This window comes from Elephas maximus, chromosome 1, assembly GCF_024166365.1.
Source record: "Elephas maximus indicus isolate mEleMax1 chromosome 1, mEleMax1 primary haplotype, whole genome shotgun sequence".
NCBI classification, from domain to species: domain Eukaryota; kingdom Metazoa; phylum Chordata; class Mammalia; order Proboscidea; family Elephantidae; genus Elephas; species Elephas maximus.
The window spans coordinates 2,045,789-2,064,764 of NC_064819.1; the positions used below are offsets into that span (position 1 = coordinate 2,045,789).

Genomic DNA, 18,976 nt, shown 5'->3' on the forward strand with positions numbered 1-18,976 from the left:
GCCCAGTGGCAGGCAGGCACCTGGCTGGGCGAGTCTGGAGTACAGGGACACCACGGTTCTCAGGTAGACCAGTGCTGAAAGCCACCCCCGTCACTGGTGTCCAGGAAGCTGAAAACCACCCCGTCACTGGTGTCGAGAAGCTGAAAGCCACCCCGTCACTGGTGTCCGGAAGCTAGGAATCTGCCCCTTGTTTCATGAACCTGAACACACCCTGGGGCCCCACTGCCATGGCGTCCCTCAGCCAGGCGCAGACAAAGCCCCCAGGACCAGTGATGCAGAGGGAAGGGTGTCAGTGGTAATTGTGAAGAGGGCAGTGGTTTGGGGTTAGAATATCCTTTCTAGTGAGGATGGCTCAGAGCTGGGACCGTGGCTGTCCCTCCTTCCTGGTGGCTTGCAGGAGTGGTCATCTCATCTCCCAAGTATGTAGCAGGGGCCCCTCGATCCTTACAACAGCTCCACACATTACACCATTTCACAAATGAAGCAGGATCCGAGAGGGTGACTAAGTTGCCCAAGGTCACACAGTTAGTTCCTGGCAGATCCAGAGCTTGACCCAGGCCTGGCTGACCCAAAATCCTACTCCTTCTACCCTCCCCCAGCTCCCTTGGGAGTATAGACTGACTGCTCTCCTGCAGACCTGTGTACTGACTCAGCACTTAGTCAGCTAGTGTATCAGCTGGTTGATTGATTAGTTCCTCACCCTGGCTCTTCAGCCCCATTCACCGCAGTCTCACGGGGAGACTAGCATTCTAGGTTTGGGCTTGTTGGGACTCAGTGTACATAAGCTCCTGGCTCCTGTCCAACCTGACCCCTGACCTCTGTGGGTAACACTTAAGAAGGGGAGCTGCTAAAGAGACAGAAAGGGCCACGTAAATCAGAGCCTACATCAGCCTGAGACCAGAAGAACTAGATGGTGCCCGGCTACAACCGATGACTGCCCTGACAGGGTACACAACAGAAAATCCCTGGAGGAGCAGGAGAGTAGTGGGATGCAGACCTCAAATTCTCTTAAACAGACAAAATTTAATGGTTTGACTGAGGCTAGAAGGACCCCAGAGGTCATGGTCCCCAGACCTTCTGTTAGCCCAAGGCAGGAACCATCCCCAAAGCCAACTCTTCAGACAGGGATTGGACTGGACTATAAGACAGAAAATGATGTTGGTGAGGAGTGAGCTTCTTGGCTCAAGGAGACGCTTGAGACTATGTGGGCTACTTCTGCCTGGAGAGGGAGATGAGAAGGCAGAGGGGGCAGGAGCTGGCTGAATGGACACAAGGAATACAGAGTGGAGAGAGTGTGCTATCTCAGTAGTGGGAGAGCAACTACAAGTATATATATAAAAAAAAAAAGGTGTATATAAATTTTTGTATGAGAAACTGAAAAAAAAAAAGAAAGGGGGCTGCTGAGTGCAGTATTCTGGGCCCTGATTCATCCCCATGTTGCCCCTGTCCTGCTGTTCCCTCAGATAACTACCTGATCATGCCATCTGGGAACCTCCAGATCGTGAACGCCAGCCAGGAGGACGAGGGCATGTACAAGTGTGCCGCCTACAACCCAGTGACCCAGGAGGTGAAGACCTCTGGCTCTGGCGACAGGCTGCGCGTGCGCCGTAAGGACCAGGCCCTCGCCCCCGGTGGAGGGGTCCTGCTGATAGGGAGACCCTGGGGCCTCAAAACACCAGCTCTCATTCTCTGGGGGGTGGCTGCAGGATGCAGGTCAGTGGGGCATCCAGGACGGAGGTGGGGCTCACAGCTCACGGCCTGGCTCCGGTGGGTCACATTAGCACTGTGGGGTTGTCGCCTGCCTCCTGCCTGCACACTGCAGACTGTGAGAGGGGGCTTGTGGGGATGTGTGTGCTGGGGAGGGAAGGTCTGGAGCTCCCTCAGCTGCCCAGGGTGTGTGCACAGGTGAGGTTGCATTTGTATAGGCCAGTGAGGCCCCAGACCTGTGGCTCTGCCTGGGGTCAGGCAGGTCAGGCCCACACTGCCCCCCCTGCTGAGGGCACCCCACAGCTCCCTCACAGGATTGCTGCAGTAATGTGGAAACAGCAGCGACGTTCTCAGAGCACTTACTCAGGCACTTTGCACATTCCGTGGGGTCACATCTGATGTACAGTTAGGTTTTAGAGTCAGGCGGATTGACCGTAAAGCTAATGAAGCTGAACTTCACGGGCTCCTTTCTTTCCTGGGCCCCAGGTCTGGTTTTGTATTCGTCATTTTGTGTTCTTTCTCTTAAAGAAGGCATCCCAAACTGTTCAAGTGTGGGGTCTTATAAATCGGGTCTGCCCCTGCTTAGCGCATAAAGGGAAAATCACACAGGCACACGCTGGCTGGCTCCGTGTGGTCCCTGAGGAAAGCAGCAGTTGGAGACCAGCCTGCCAGTCACTAAGTTCCATGCAGTCTCTCCCCCAGCGCTGGGAAATGTCTCTGCTCCCTCCCCTGCGCACCTGGCTAGTGGCCCCTGTCCATTTGTGGACCTCAGATAGGAGAGCTTTTGGCATCCGTCACCCTCACTAAGACCCTTGGCACTTAGACCCCTGGGCCTGGATCCTGGCCTCGGTCTCAGAGTGCATGTACTGAGGGCAAGCTGTCTCAGAGTGCACATACTGAGGGCAAGCAGAAAAAATCACTGCACCATTCAAACAACATCTCTTCGTCTCTCCACCCTCTCTTTCTTTCTTTCTGCAAACACACAAAGTTAAGAGTGTGGATGATGCTGTCATTGTTGGGGGTCTTCAAGTTGATTCCAACTCTTAGCAACCCTATAGGGCGGAGTAGAACTATCCCATGGGGTGTCCTAGACTGTAAATTTTATGGAGGGAGCCCTGGTGACGCAGTGGTTAAGCACTCAGCTGCTAACAAAAAGGTTGGCGGTTCGAACCCACAAGTTGCTCCACTGGAGAAAGATGTGGTTATCTGTTTCTGCAAAGATCACACCCTTGGAAATCCTATGGGGCAGTTCTACTCAGTCGTAAAGGGTCACTATGAGTTGGAATTGACTCGATGGCACCAGGTTTGGGTTCTTTTGGTTTTAATCTTTAAGGAAGCAGATTGTCAGGTCTTTTCTCCCTCAGAGCCACAGCGGGTTTGAATGCCAACCTTTCGGTTAGCAGCCGAGCACTTCAATGATGCTACTCTACTGCATCATCCCATTTATTACTCAGAACAGAGCTCAGCAGAAAGAACTCCTTGTTTCAGACAGGGAAACCAAGGCCTCAGGGAACAAAATGACTTACCACTTTACCTAGATAGGCTGCCTCCTGGGGCTGTCCCCCCACCCTGGGTGGGGCAGGAGGGCACCCTTTGTGAGAAGTCTTGGTCCCACATGCTCTTCATTCCATGCCCCCCAAGGCTCCACTGCAGAGGCTGCCCGCATCATCTACCCCCCAGAGGCCCAGACCATCATTGTCACCAAAGGGCAGAGTCTCATCCTGGAGTGTGTGGCCAGTGGGATCCCACCCCCACGGGTCACCTGGGCCAAGGACGGGTCCAGCGTTGCTGGCTACAACAAAACGCGCTTCCTGCTGAGCAATCTCCTCATCGACAGCACCAGTGAGGAGGACTCGGGGACCTACCGCTGCATGGCCAACAATGGGGTCGGGGAGCCCGGGGCAGCCGTCATCCTCTACAACGTCCAGGTGTTCGGTGGGTGTCCCTGCGGGCCTCCTCCTTCTCCTTGGCCCCTCTCTGCTCTGCTGGGCCTTTCTAGAGGCACATTGCCTGAGGCTCAGAGAGGGCCACTGCCTGGTGGAAGGCACGCCCAGAGGTGGTGCATGGCACAGGGTCTTGGCAGCCTCATTCTTCCCCCTCCCACCATGACTCTGATGGGGCGCATGACACCTTCCTTACCTCCTCCTTCCCATGAGGAGATACTGGCAGCAAGGGGAAGAAGGACGCCTCCCCAGCCCTTCTCACCCAACTCTGGTTTCCCACAGAGCCTCCCGAGGTCACCATGGGGCTGTCCCAGCTGGTCATCCCGTGGGGCCAGAGCGCCAAACTCACCTGTGAGGTGCGCGGGAACCCCCCGCCCTCCGTGCTGTGGTTGAGGAATGCTGTACCCCTCACCTCCAGCCAGCGCCTCCGCCTGTCACGCAGGGCCCTGCGTGTGGTCAGCGTGGGGCCCGAGGACGAAGGTGTCTACCAGTGCATGGCCGAGAACGAAGTCGGAAGCGCCCACGCCGTGGTCCAGCTGAGGACCGCCAGGCCTGGTGAGTGCGCCTCATGGCCCCCGATCCAGCCCAACATTCATGGAACTTTCTTTGCCAGTGAACTTTCAGTACCCCAACATGCAGGACAGACAAATGTGGGCTTTCTTTGAAAGTTCCAAGTTACTTTAACTTATTAACAAGTCAGAAGTGAGTTAATAAAAATTCAGTAATGACTTAATTGTTGTATTTTTTTTTATATAATTATGGAACGCGTCACGAATTTGTGCACCACCCTTGCACCAGGGCCATGCCGATCTTCTCTGTATCATTCCCGAAGCAAGCACATATTTTTGAAAAATTAGTTTGCAGAATCTGCGGGCTTCTAGGTTGCCATGGAATCCATTTTGACGAGCAGCCATGCAGATTTAGCAGCTGCTGTGTGCCCACCCTGAGCTAGCCGGGTAACATGGGGGTGCGGAGAAACCTGACAAAACCCCTCGCCTCAAGAACCTTTCTCGTGAAGCAGGTGGAACCCACCAGGAAACAACTGGAGATAAATACATGAAATGTTGACTCAGCATTGTGGGGTGCCAGCATCCTGTGGTGGGGAGAGGTGGGGCTGAGGGAGACTGGTATTGGGGGGCTCCTGAGGGAGGCACTGCCTCTCCTGGCCTCTCGGGCTCTCAGAAGGGAGTTGCAGATGGCTTCATGGCTCAGTTCCACGCCTCCTCAGTGAAGGAGGAAACGGCCACGTTGTGCCATGGTGTTAGGACCCCACAGTGAAAGGACATGTTCCTACCCCCAGCCTAGACGTGAGAGTGAAAGGCGAAAGGCGCGGCATTCCTGCACCTCAGGAGCCAAGTGAGATCGTTCACTTGAGAGGAGCCTAGACTCAGGAAAAGAGGCAGGTCTGGGTGAACCTGGCCTGTCTCCTCGGAGCCGCGGGACAAGCCTAAGCAGTGTGGTCCAGGATGCCTTTCCCTCCTGGCAGGGCAGGATGCCGGCCTCTCTTCTACAGAGCCTGCTTGTGTGTCCAGTGGGTGGTGGGCGTCCCAGGCCCTGAGGGTGAGGGCTCTCCTGCCCCTTTTCTCCCTCAGGGCAGCAGCCCAGCAAAGAAACACAGCAGAGACTAACATGTCTCTTCTTTCCCTTCTCTCTCCTGCTCTGTCCTCCAGGCAGCACCCTGAGGCCGTGGCGAGATGCTAAGTCAGATGTGGCCACACCTCCTGCACCACCTTCCAGACCCGGCAGCCCTGACCAGCTGCTGAGGGGGCACCCAGGGCTTCAGCGGCCCCTGACGGGAATGCAGTCTGCTTCCCTGCCGTGCCCAGGGGAGAAGGGCCAGGTGGCTCCTGCCGAGGCCCCTGTCATCCTCAGCTCGCCCCGGACGTCCAAGACTGACTCGTATGAGCTGGTGTGGCGGCCTCGGCACGAGGGCGGTGGCCCGGTGCCCATCCTCTACTATGTGGTGAAACACCGCAAGGTACAGTCCCTGCCGCCCTCGTCTCTCCACCTCCTGGCCACCTCCTGGCCACCTACCCCTGAGCCTCTGCAGCCTGGAGCAGCAAACCCAGCGCTCGTCATGACCTCTCCTGCCTCCTCAGTGTCCATTCTACCCAAGAATCTGGCTGTGAGATGTGCCCTCGGGGCAAAGTCAAACCATTTGCTGTCAGGTCGATTCCATCTCATGGCGACCCCACGTAAAACTGCTCCGTAGGGTTGTCAGTGGCTGTGATCTTTCTGAAGTAGATCACCAGACCTTTTTTCTGAGGTGCCTCTGAGTGAATTTGAACCCCCACACACAGACCTAAGCAAAGAGCTTCAAGTCTGAGCCCTCTCCATCTCTTTCCCGGAAGCCAATAACATCAACTCCCATCCCAGAAGAGAAAGCAGGACTGTCTCCCATGAGCCACCACCAGACATGTTCACCTCTGTCCTGTCATTTGTTGACGTGGTTGTTGTTTTGCTTTGCTTTTTGACCAAAGTAAGCTCTGACAGGGATTCTGGCCTGGCGAGCTCATTCTAAAGCCAGGAAAATGCAAGCAGATATTTGTGAACAAATGTTTTCTCTCACCATTGTAAAGTACCCCCTCAGTTCTCAGAATTCATCATGGTTCAGGTTGGACAAGCAGGCGTTTGAGCAGAAAGTACGCCGTGTTGTGTAGACCTCAGCTCTTTCTCCTGACAGAAGGTAATTTGTCCAGGTGAATGTCCCAGAGCTGTCAGGGAGGGAGTCTCTGGCTGAGCACCGATGCGGTGACAGAGGGAGCCAGCTCCATCCTCCAACACTGGGTCCTGAGAGGCAGGATGGGGAAGCCAGGCAGCTGCCCTCCCTCAAGGCCCGGCTTTTGCCTGCTGTTGCCCCCCAGGGGACAGGGACGTGAAATTCCCTGTAAGAAGGTGCTCCAAAACATCCCTGTTCACCCCAAGTGTGTACTGTTCTCTTTCTAAGGCCATTAACCAGTAACCAGTTGCTGTCCATGGTGACCCCGTGTATGTCAGAATAGAACTGTGCTCCACAGGGTTTTCGATGGCTGAGTTTTTGGAAACAGATTGCCAGGCCTCTCTTTTGAGATGTCTCTGGGTGGGTTTGAACTGACCACCTTTCAGTTAGTAGCCAAGTGCTTAATGGTTTGCGCCACCCAGGGTCTCCTTCTAAGACCGTTAAAAAAAAACAAAAACCCGTGCCGTCGAGTCAATTCTGACTCATAGCGACCCTATAGGACAGAGTAGAACTGCCCCATAGAGTTTCCAAGGAGCGCCTGGTGGATTTGAACTGCTCATTTCTTGGCTAGCAGCCGTAGCTCTTAACCACTATGGCACCAGGGTTCCTCTAAAGTCTATTAGACAGTAGGAAATTGTTGTCCTGAAATGGATTTTTTAATTTTACTGAGTGGGGAATAGCATGTGTTGTAAAATGTGGAATTTTATCATGCATTTGTGCTATTGTCACTTACAAAAGTGCTACACGCACCTGGTAGAAAATACGGAAAATAGACAAACATGTTAGAAACCTTTATCCACTTTCCCCCACCCTCCCCGGCGTGGTGGAAAGCTTGGCTGTGCGGAAGCCATCCCCCACCTTGGAGTCAGCTGGCCCCTCTCATGCTCTTCTTTTCCTTCGACCGCCTTCCCGGAAGACCTTGGGTCTGTACAGGTCCACAGAGACACAGGTGACGTCGGAAAGATACACCTCAGGCAGAGCAGCCCCATCCTGCCCCTCTGCTGCCTCCCAGGTAGATCGAGGGGGCAGCTTCTCATTAGCCCTCAGCCTGCTGTGAGTGAGCTGTTAACAAAAAGCTGCACTGTTCAGCACAGGTGATGGGGCAGGCCTGGTACTAACCCTTATCGTCCCCCGTAACTAAACACCTCCATCTCACACTTGTAGACAAAGATCAGGGCAGGCCAGGTGCCGCTTGGCCCCAGGAGACAAAAACCAGCGTGATAACAAGAATATTTTCAGGCCAGAGGTGGAAAAGGCCAGGCGCAGGAGTCCGGAGGTGCAAGGCTGAGGCCACGTCACCCTCACAGTGCACGTGACGGTGACTGATGACCCTCCGGTTTCGTGTTTTCATTGCTGGGCTGAGGGATGGGGGTGCAGGGGAAGTGAGAGGACTGAGGCCCAGCTGCATCTGGCTTCTATCAGGCTCCGGCCTCGGGGGCATTCGGAGCTGTTGGACGGGTGTTGCCAGGCAGAAATTATGTCTTGAAAGCAGTTTTCTTCTTGAGGGACTAACGTGTCCTAAAGATCATCGCACAGAAAGGATTTTGAAATCGAATGTCAACGTTCCTGTTGTATTTTTTGACCCCCCTTCTCTTGCTGGGCACTGGGAGTCATTCGGCTACTTCTCACTTTTTCAAGTGCGTGAGGCCGGCTTCACTTCTTCGGTGCATCTGCAGACCCTGGCTACCGTGTTTGGGTTTCTAGCATCTCTGGGGAGTCTTGGTTTGTAAAACGTCTCCCCTTGGAACAAATCCTGGAAGCCTGACCTTAATGAGCCTAGACATCCCTGTCCCTTGAATGGTAGGTTTTGTTCTGCATCTGAATACTCGGCTTGGGGATAAGGGCTCTTCCTACCAGCTGTTTTCTCCCTTCAGCAAACCTCAGCTCACTTCCAGCAGAGAGTAGAACTGTGCTCCATAGGGTTTTCAAGGGCTGATTTTTTGGCTAGATTACCAGGCCTTTCTTCCGAGATGCCTCTGGGTGAACATGAATGGCCAACCTTCTGGCTAACAGCCGAGCGCATTAACCATTTGCAGCACCCAGGGGCTCCACCGGCAGCTGAGTCTTTTCCCTGAGAGGTGGGTGGATGAGACGAGGACCCTCCCAGCATCACTTGTGGGGGAACCTGGAGCCCCTTTATGTTTTTCTTTAGATTTAAAGGGCTGGGGACTCAAAGCCATGAAAGTCTAACCCATAGTAATTATAATTTATCCACAGCTTTTAAGTCTTAAGCAAGGCCTGAGGGCAGGAGCAAGAAAGTAACCCTGATTCCGACTCATAGTGACCCTATAAGACAGAGTAGAACTGCCCCATAGAGTTTCCAAGGAGTGCCTGGTGGATTCGAACCACCACCCTTTTGGTTAGCAGCCCTAGCTCTAAACCACTACGCCACCAGGGTTTCCACAGGAGCAAGGGTGCGGGGGTGAAATGGCAGAGACCTCATAGGGTGGAGGATGTGGGACGTTCAGCAGAGGGGGCAGGCATCTATCTGTTGGGAACCTATTTTGTGCCAAGTTCAATGCTGGCCACTTTACCTGTACCACCTAATTGAATTTTCAGAATAATTCAAGAGTTTTATTTGCCCTGTTCTAGAAATGAAACAGAAACCCTGGTGGTGTAGTGGTTAGGTGCTATGGCTGCGAACCAAAGGCTTGGCAGTTTGAATCTGCCAGGTGCTCCTTGGAAACTCTATGGGGCAGCTCTACTCTGTCCTATAGGGTCGCTATGAGTCGGAATCCACTCGACGGCACTGGATTTTTTTGTTGTTGTTGTTTAGAAGTGAAACACCACCTGTCAGTTTGTCATACTGTGGCAGCTTGTATATTGCTGTGATGCTGGAAGTTATGCCACCAGTATTTCAAATACACCTACCCAACCCAGTGCCGTCGATTCCGACTCAGCCGTAGCACTTAACCACTACGCCACCAGGGTCTCCTCAAACACACCTACTCCTCACTTATTGACTGTCTCGTTACCTGATGTTTCACATTTATGACAATAGTAAAAAATGTACTATCCAACTCTTTTGTGCATTAACAACATACGTCTGGCAGTAACGAATGCTGAGGTGTGAGGTGAGAGTAATGCTGGCTGTGATGGTTAAAGTTATGTGTCAACGTTGGCTGAGCCATGATTCTCCATTTGGCAGTTATGTAGTGACGTAATTCGGCAGTTATGTAGCGATGTAACTTGACAGTTATGTAGTGATGTAATTCGGCAGTTATGTAGTGATGTAATTCGGCAGTTATGTAGTGATGTAATTCTGCAGTTATGTAGTGATGTAATTCGGCAGTTATGTAGTGATGTAATTCGGCAGTTATGTAGCGATGTAATTTGGCAGTTATGTAGTGATGTAATTTGGCAGTTATGTAGCTATGTAACTTGGCAGTTACGTAATGATGTAACTTGGCAGTTATGTAGTGATGTAATTTGACAGTTATGTAGCAATGTAATTTGGCAGTTATGTAGCGATGTAACTTGGCAGTTATGTAATGATGTAATTTGGCAGCTATGTAGTGATGTAATTCGGCAGTTATGTGGTGATGTAATTCGGCAGTTATGTAGTGATGTAATTCGGCAGTTATGTAGCAATGTAACTTGGCAGTTATGTAATGATGTAATTTGGCAGCTATGTAGTGACGTAATTCGGCAGTTGTAACTTGGCAGTTAAGTAGTGATGTAACTTGGCAGTTATGTAGTGATGTAATTTGACAGTTATGTAGCAATGTAATTTGGCAGTTATGTAGCGATGTAACTTGGCAGTTAAGTAGCGATGTAACTTGGCAGTTATGTAGTGATGTAATTTGGCAGTTATGTAGTATATAATTTGGCAGTTGTGTAATGATGTAATTTGGCAGTTATGTAATGATGTAATTTGGCAGTTATGTAATGATGTAATTTGGCAGTTATGTAATGATGTAACTTGGCAGTTATGTAATGATGTAATTTGGCAGTTATGTAATGATGTAATTTGGCAGTTATGTAATGATGCAGTCATCTTCCATTTTGTGATGTGGTGTGGTCATCCTCTACTTTTGCATAATGCTGATTTTTGCATAACAACCTGGTCTTTGGAACCCAACTATGTCAGTAAGTGAGGAGTGGGTGTACCAGCAGAGTCACCCATGGTGAACAGGTTTCAGTGGAGCTTTCAGACTAAGACAGACAAGGAAAAACAGGCCTGGCAATCTACTTCCAAAAATTAGCTAACGAAAACCCTTTAAAGGATCACAATAGAAAATTATCCATTATAGTGCCAGAAGATGAGCCTGTAGGTTGGAAGGCACTCAAGATACACAATGACTGCAATAATGGACTTGAGCATACCAACAATCATGAAGGTGGCACAGGACCGAATGTTTCATTCTGTTGTACACGGGGCTGCCATGAGTCAGAGCCAACTCAGTAGAACTCACAACAACAACAGAAATGAAAAGTTTAGGGGTCAGAGAGGTTAGGGAACTTGCTCAGAGTTGCAAAGCTGATAAAGGACCCAACCAGGATTTGAACCCAGGCTTCCAGATGCTTTTTCTTTCTAGAGTAGGCTGTGATTACGAATATGCGGTTTAGAGTGAAGCTGTGGTTTCTCCACTCCCTGGCGTCATGGCCTTGGGCTCATTACCGACAGTCGTTTGTGAAGCCTCAGGCTTGTTTGTCAAGTGGGCTGTCGTGAGGAGAATGAGGCATTGCATAGGAACCACGCAGCTCCATGTCTGGCACATAGTGAGCACTGAGCAAAGGTCGCTGCTGCTGCTGCTACTTTTACTAGCGTTCTCATCATTGGCTCATTAGGATGAAAACGGAAGGAACTGTATTTGGTTTAAATAGAGCAAGGAGAAGGAGTTAAAAATGGAGGGTCTCAGAAGTACAAGGTCATTGAAGAAGTTCTCAGCGCTATCATTCAGGCCTTCTGACATTCCCCACTGGGTTTTCTTTGGATGGATCATCAAATGGGCATCAGGGAGCCTGGTTCTACTGTCACAGCGAGGATGGGTGTCCCCGAGAGGCAGTCAGAGATCTGCATGGACCCCCACCTGGCTTGCTCCTGTCCTTCCCACCCCTGTCCTCTTGGGCTCAGTTTTGCTTTCCTTGCAAACCACAGCCCACCTGTAGCTCCAAGCAGGGATGCTGGTCCTTATACAAGCCACCTTCTCCAGCAGGTGATGAATACCTCTGATGACTGGACCATCTCCGGCATTCCAGCCAGCCAGCACCGCCTGACTCTCAGCAGACTCGACCCCGGGAGCTTGTATGAAGTGGAAATGGCCGCTTACAACTGTGCCGGCGAGGGCCAGACAGCCATGGTCACCTTCCGAACTGGTGAGGTCACACATTGCCCCCAGCCTGCGGTCTTCATGGGCCTGAGCAAGTCCTCTGAGGCCCAGGTGGGAAGCCCTGCTCACCTTGCCCCAGCAACACACCTTGGACTCTGCCTTTGCTTTCAGCTCCTGCCACCCTTGGTTTGTGTGCCAGGCTCAGGCCACGCCTCTCATCAGGAGAGTCACCAGGGGCCTCGCGGCATCCCTTTGTCTGTCTCTCACACAGCAGCAATACCATGGCTTTCAGATGAGCTGGGAACGAAACTGCGTGCTCCGTGGCCTTTATTCTTGTTTGCACCACCTTGGCCAACCCCTCAGCAGAGTCTCAGGCAAGAAGGACACTCCCTCCCTTGCTGATCTCCACCTATTTCCTCCCAGGACGGAGGCCCAAACCCGAGATTGTGGCCAGCAAGGAGCAGCAGATCCAGAGGGACGACCCTGGAGCCAGCCCCCAGAGTAGCAGCCAGCCGGACCACAGCCGCCTCTCCCGTAAGCTTGGCGGCAGTGGGGGTAGGATGCAGGGGTGGGGTGAGCAACAGTCAAAGAACTGGAAGCCAGGCCCACTGCTTCCAAGGCCCCATTGCGGCAGGTCTAGTAGGAACCTGGTCCCATGGATCTCCCCAGTTCACCATGATGAGAAAGTAGAGATTGGAGTTTTTAAAAATAAAACTGGAGTCTGACATGGGTTGCTGGAGAGAGCTGCTGACCCTCTGGCCAGCCACACCCTGGCTTCCCAGAAGGGTAGCTCGAAGGAATATCAACTCAAAGGCTCCTCCTTGCGGGGGCACTCACCAGGGTGGTCCAAGCAGCAGTGGGTGGAGGGCTGTGGGGATAATGGGAGCAGCCGAGTCCAGTCAGAACATAACCATCATCTCATGGTTCCTTCCTCATTGTGTCTGGGCTTTCCCAGCCCCAGAAGCCCCAGACAGGCCCACCATCTCCATGGCCTCTGAGACATCAGTGTACGTGACCTGGATTCCCCGTGGGAATGGAGGGTTCCCGATTCAGTCCTTCCGTGTGGAATACAAGAAGCTGAAGAAAGTGGGTGACTGGATTCTGGCCACCAGTGCCATCCCACCCTCACGGCTCTCCGTGGAGATCACAGGCCTAGAGAAAGGTAGGATCCTGGCCCTCTCCCTCAGGACCCTCAACTGTTCCACTGACCACTCAGAGGAGGGGGAGGAGGAAGAGGGGAGCTTTGGAGGTCCCTCTTCCACTCTGCCTTCCATCTACTATGGTGCTTACGTGGGTCCTCTTTGTGGTGTTTCCCTGAGTCCCACAAGTCCCTTTTTTCTTCTCCTCTCCATGAGAGGGTCCAGAGCCCTTTCCTTTGGGATGAGGATGGGAGATTTTATGAGTCCTTTGGGGACAGGCTGCCCAAAAAACCCCCCAGTCCTGGGCCTTGATGGACCTGGGGAAGTCAGAAGGTGCTTCCCACCCCTGGGCTCAATGAGCATCTCTTGCTCACCAGGCACTTCCTATAAGTTCCGAGTCCGAGCCCTGAACATGCTGGGGGAGAGCGAGCCCAGCGCCCCCTCCCGGCCCTACATGGTGTCGGGCTACAGCGGCCGCGTGTATGAGAGGCCCGTGGCAGGCCCCTACATCACCTTCACGGATGCAGTCAATGAGACCACCATCATGCTCAAGTGGATGGTAAGCGGACCTGGGGGTGCTGCTATGTGAAGGTGGCACGGTGGTTTGTGTTGCAGCCCAGCTGGCTGCCGGCAGCAGGGGCGGGAAGGAATCACTTCTTCCAGGATGCTTCCCCCTAAGTGTTCCTCCACCTGTGTGCCTGGGAGCTGGGCTGTCCCACGTAGTGCACCTGAAAGCCAGTTGTTGGGGGGAGGGAGGGCTCTATTAGCTGGAGCTGCTATCAGTGTCTTTGGTTGGTTTTGGTGCCATAACCTGCCAGACCTCTGAGCTGGGTCCTCTGTTCAGGCTCTCTGCTGCCCTCCTTTCTGCCCTTCCTCAGCCACCACAGGGGATCCCAACACCATTGTCCAGAGCCCCATTTTAACCTCACGATGCTCAGGAAGGTTCAGAGGGGACTTAAGTCTTTGGTGAAATAGAAATTCGTTTCTTGTCTCCAACAGCTTGGGGACCCCCCAGGCTAAATAAAACAGTGAATGGTCTCCATGACACTCTTCAGAAAACCTCATGGAGACAAATCCTCAGAAGTGTGTTTTAGAGGTCTCCTGTGCATTTCAGACTCTAGGCTGGGGTGGAATTGTCACAGATCAGTGGTTTGCTCTGATGATGATTTCTCTGTACCATTGTCACTTAATTCTCCTCCATCCCCTATAGTATATTCCAGCAAGTAACAACAACACCCCAATCCACGGCTTTTATATCTATTATCGACCCACAGACAGTGACAACGATAGTGACTACAAGAAGGATATGGTGGAAGGTAAGAAACACTTTGGGGTGCCATAGTGTCCTCTGCTGGCAGGGGGTCTGGGGGCTGGAGAAAGCCAGTGAACATAAATCCTGGGTCTGGGTGACAGAAAGCATCTGTGCCCCACGTCCTTGACTCAGACATGACACACTTGGGGCCATCAGGTTCTTAAACTGACATGCCTCCTTCTCATGATGATGGGCCACAGGAGCCTGGGTGGGGCCTGAGAGCGTTTCCTCCAAGGGTACCACGTTGCCCCCCACACCAGGTACAGAGCCTTTGTCTGAGTCTGACCGCCTGTGATGCTCTCTCACAGGGGACAGGTACTGGCACTCCATCAGCCACCTGCAGCCGGAGACCTCGTATGACATTAAGATGCAGTGCTTCAACGAAGGAGGCGAGAGCGAATTCAGCAACGTGATGATCTGTGAGACCAAAGGTGGCATCTCTGCTCTCTTGTCTTGCTGTTCCCAGCAAACTAGGGCAAAGTCATTACTCCCTGTGCCAGGCTGGGTATCTGTTTCCCATGGAGACTCCTTACTTTCTGGGTAACCCCATACTTTGTCATTTTTAACTCTTCTCCTCATTTGCCTGTGCCTCATATTACAAGAGCTCAGCTGCTAACCAAAAAAGGTCAGCAGTTCGAATCCACCAGCTGTTCCTTGGAAACCCTACGGGGCAGTTCTACTCTGTCCTGTAGGGTCGCTATGAGTCAGAACTGACTCAGTGGCAGTCGGTTTGGTTTTTGGTTTTAGGCTACCATCAAGGAGCCCTAGTGGTGCCATGGTTAAGTGCTTAGCTGCTAACTGAAAGGTCAGCGGCTTGAACCCACCAGCCGCTCCATGGGAGAAAAGACCTGCTGATCTGCTCCCATAAAGATTACAGCCTGGAAAACCCTGTGGGGCAGTTCTGGTGTGCCCATAGGGTTGTTCTGAGTTGGAATCGACAACAACTAAACAACAACAGGTCACCATCCTGATGGTGCAAGGAGGCTAGCAGAGCTACAAGGAGACTTGGGTGTTAACTTGTACATGAATTCATGGAATAGAGCCCATTCTCAGTTGTGAACTGTCTATAAGTACCTTACTCCTACAATAAAACTTAGTACTTAGATTGTTGGTTAATTCCAGGGGTTCAAACCAGTTCATTCGGGTTCAAACCCCTGCTGAGAACTTGCATTTCTGTCCCCAGATATACTGAATCAGAATCTATACATATATATACTGAATTGGAATCTACATTTTTCTAAGATCCCCAGGAGATTCAAATCATTTATCAACTATCTATCCAACAATCTGCATTTACTACAATAGTAAAAAATCTACTATCTGACTATTTTGCACATTAATGAGGCAGCAGGCATGGTGCCAATGGCTGTGGAACGACCCTCTCTGGAGGAGGGTGTCTCTGAGCCACCTCCGGGAAGCTGGGCTGCACTGTGCCAAGCCTTCTGGGGGCACCGCATCCAGCTGCCACACGGGGCCAGCCTCCTCCATGGCAAGCAGCCTCCAGGTAGACACCCAGCCAATGCACCTACCTGTTCTGGGTTCCCGACTCCTATATGGCCTGAGGCCCCACAAAATTGCTGTGGGGTGGGAAGGGAGGAAAGAGAGAGGCATTGGAGAGGGTGTTTGGTAGAAACGTGTGCAAGTTTAATGACATCTTAAAGTGAGCTGAACTGGGCCCGAAGCCTCCCCCCAGTGGGGCTGGGTGCACGGCCAATCTCCCAGCACTCTGGCAGGAAGCCCTGAGCCTCGGTGACTGGCCAGGCCCAGAGGGCAGGGCAGGCTCCAGGACTGTGAACTCAGGGCTTGCAGGGGTGGGAGTGGAGCCCTGCGAGAGGGGAGCTGTGACCCAGCACAGGAGGAAGGTGAAGTGGCTAAGCCGTGTGTGGGCCCTCCAGTCACACAGCCCCGCGTTACCCAGCTTTGCCTCCTCCAAGCCTCCTCCTCCCCAGAGGAACAATCCCTAGCTGGACTCATCACCCTGATGAGCACATCAGTAAATCATAGCTGTCAGTATTTCTATGATCATGTTTTCTAAATTAAAAAGTCAGACAAATGGATATTCTGAAAACAGAAAACCCTCCATCCTTTCATGACACCGATTTTCCCACAATGACCTGATCTTTGGAAGCTAACCATGTGGATAAGTGAGGAATGGGTGTATAAGGCTCTGCCCCCTCAGCAGTACCAGATTTCACATGAGGCACAGATTTCATGCCGAGTGTAGACACCATTCTAATAAGGGGCTTTGAGGCCCTATCTTGTGAGCGTGACCCCATTTCCCACATCCATGGAATACGGGTATTTTTCCCATTTGTTGTGAAGGAAATGTTAAAGAAATAGATGCTGACGTGAGTTTTATCCCCAATTATAGCTCGCAAGTCTCCTGGTCAGCCTGGTCATCTCCCGCCCCCAACACTGGCCCCAGCGCAACCACCACCCCCTGAGACCCTAGAGCGGCCCATGGGCACCGGGGCCATGGTGGCACGCTCCAGTGACCTGCCCTATCTGATTGTTGGCATCGTCCTGGGCTCAGTCGTCCTCATCATCGTTGCCTTCATCCCCTTCTGCTTGTGGAGGGCCTGGTCTAAGCAAAGTGAGTGAGTGACCCTCGTCAGCACAAAGGGGAGCCAACCTAGGAGGCCAACACCCCTAGGAGAGGTCAGCTTGCCATGCTCTGCGGGGCTCAAGCTCCTCGGTCCCCAGAGTCCCTGAGGGAGTCAGAGAATACTCCAGGACCAGCCGTCCCTCTGCATAGGCTCATCCTCTCTGTACCTCTGGAGCACAGTGTTTCATGGTCTCATCTCAACGTCTGAAGCTGCTTTGCTGACCTCACGTTCCTACTTCCTCTGTTTCCTGCTTCTTCTCTGGTTGTGGGTCTGCTCTCAGCCTTCCCCTTTATGGTGGATTAATCTTCTATCCCTGAATTTTTGCTTCAAATGGCGGTGCCTCTGGTCAGCTTGCTTCATCTAAATATTGCTCCCTCTGTTTGCTCGGCACCTCCTTCCCCCAGACTCTTGTCCTTACGTCTCCCCTCACCCTTCTACCCGCTGCCATCAACAAAAAAGTCTACATGTTAGGAGGAAGGAGTGACAGAAGGACTATTCCAAGAGAGAATGTTCTTTATCCCTTCCCCAGTGTTGCCTCCTTGCTTGCCTCATTTGAGCCTGTGTGGTTGGGGCTTTTTCAAGCTGCCCCCGCCACCTCCTTGGTCTAACCATACCTCGGTCCTCCTGTTTTTCTAGAACATACTGCAGACCTGGGTTTTCCTCGAAGCGCCCTTCTGTCTTCCTCCTGCCAATATACCATGGTGCCACTGGGAGGACTCCCAGGGCACCGAGACAGTGGGCAGCCCTACCTCAGCGGCATCAATGGACGGGCCTGTGCCAACAGGGTACGTGTGAATAGGGGCTGCCCTGCGGCTGCAATGGGCTACCCAGGCCTGGAACCTCAGCCACACTGCCCAGGGGAGCTTCAGCAGGTAACGTACTCCTGGGTGTGTGGGCAGGCTGCCGCCTGGGGCCTCCTCCCTTCCAGCCTCTCACCCTGGGCTTTGGAGCCAAGCTTTCTTTAGTTAGGAGTGAGCTCATCCAGTTGAACAGTGAACCTGGACTCCCTGAAGTGACTGTTTCATTAATTTTACTTTTGAGCAGCAGGATGACACCAACAGCCTGCTGAGGCAGACCATTCCTGGAAACGGACATGACCCCCAGAGTCACCAGCTCACCAGGTAACCAGCCCCTTCCTCTTTCTGCCTTTTACTCCAGAGCCCCAGAGCCTAGCTTTCTCTTTGGTGCCCCAAATCCAGCTTCAGCCACTGGAAGCCAAACGCTAGTGCTTCTCTTCAAAACCATGAAGACCAAACTCTAAAAACCAAACCCATTGCCTTCGAGTCAATTCTGACTCTTAGCAACCCTATAGGACAGAGTAGAACTGCCCTATTGCGTTTCCAAGGGGCAGCTGGTAGATGTGAACTGCTGACCTTTTGGTTAACAGCAGAGCTCTTAACCACTGCACCACCAGGACTCCCCAAATCTGACAACCCTGCTCCACAGGGCCGTTACCCTAACAGGTGGTTGCTGTGTTTGCAGTTACCTTGCCCTTCTGCTCTGAGGCATGTGCTGGCTTCTCCGGATCCTTCCCTCCCCTGGCAGGCCAGATGCACCCACATGCAGCCGACTTGGCCCGTAGGCCCCTGGGCCTGGACTTCATGTCCTCCACACACTTAGGACTTGCATGGAATCAGATGGAAATGGACAGGAGTTACCAGTGGACGTGATGGTGGCCTGCCTACTGATGTTCAAAGGGGTGCAGTCCCCATCTCAGCCCCCCTGACTGGCTCTGGTACCTTCTGGACAGGGTCCAGCCCGCTCTGCCCCACCTCACCTTCCCTTCCGGTCTCCTGCACTGCAGGACTCCCACGCCAAGCCCGGACGAGGGCTCGCTCCTGTACACGCTGCCCGATGACTCAGCTCTCCAGCTGCTCCAGCCCCACCGGGACTGCTGCCACCTCCAGCAGCAGCCTGCTGCCACTGAGAGCCCTGGGGTGGAGGCAGCGTGGGACCCTCCGTCTCACTCAGGTCGGTGGTGGAGACTGATAGGCTGGGGAGGCTGTGGGAGAGCTCCCATGACCCAGTGTGATGTGGAGGTGGGGAGACAGCAGGCCTCAAAGGTGGTGATGGATAAGGAGCCGTCCACAGCTCTGATATGGAATGAGCAGGGCAGTGAAGGGTGGACAGCCACTTGGCTTCACCGCTGAAGGCCCAGCAGATGGGCAGGATGTACCAGGTGGGTGCCGCTCCAACACTGCAAGCTGTGGTCCCCCAAAACTGAGAAAAACAACTTATCCATTTCAGAGAGAGAAGCAGCCCTTTTGGTCTCTGCAC

The 18,976-nt window shown here is 52.8% G+C and overlaps 1 protein-coding gene and 1 non-coding gene across 12 annotated transcripts in view; one reads left to right on the forward strand and one right to left on the reverse strand.

Annotated features, from left to right (window-relative positions):
* Positions 1-18,976, forward strand: part of BOC (BOC cell adhesion associated, oncogene regulated) — a 92,377-nt gene that overhangs the window by 71,816 nt on the left and 1,585 nt on the right. For 6 of the 11 annotated variants that reach the window (XM_049876536.1, XM_049876526.1, XM_049876552.1 and 3 more), the window contains 15 exons: positions 1,464-1,607; positions 3,349-3,642; positions 3,933-4,205; positions 5,321-5,628; positions 11,526-11,688; positions 12,066-12,176; positions 12,598-12,804; positions 13,159-13,340; positions 13,992-14,097; positions 14,402-14,524; positions 15,442-15,597; positions 16,465-16,686; positions 17,336-17,571; positions 17,744-17,820; positions 18,504-18,670. In XM_049876536.1, coding sequence (XP_049732493.1) covers positions 1,464-1,607; positions 3,349-3,642; positions 3,933-4,205; positions 5,321-5,628; positions 11,526-11,688; positions 12,066-12,176; positions 12,598-12,804; positions 13,159-13,340; positions 13,992-14,097; positions 14,402-14,524; positions 15,442-15,597; positions 16,465-16,686; positions 17,336-17,571; positions 17,744-17,820; positions 18,504-18,670 — 2,769 coding nt within the window. The remainder of the gene's footprint in view (positions 1-1,463; positions 1,608-3,348; positions 3,643-3,932; positions 4,206-5,320; positions 5,629-11,525; positions 11,689-12,065; positions 12,177-12,597; positions 12,805-13,158; positions 13,341-13,991; positions 14,098-14,401; positions 14,525-15,441; positions 15,598-16,464; positions 16,687-17,335; positions 17,572-17,743; positions 17,821-18,503; positions 18,671-18,976) is intronic. The other 5 variants (XM_049876577.1, XM_049876586.1, XM_049876569.1 and 2 more) reach the window with 5 other exon arrangements.
* Positions 4,403-4,504, reverse strand: LOC126057794 (U6 spliceosomal RNA). The gene has a single exon (XR_007512873.1). It is a non-coding gene; the product is annotated as a U6 spliceosomal RNA (small nuclear RNA).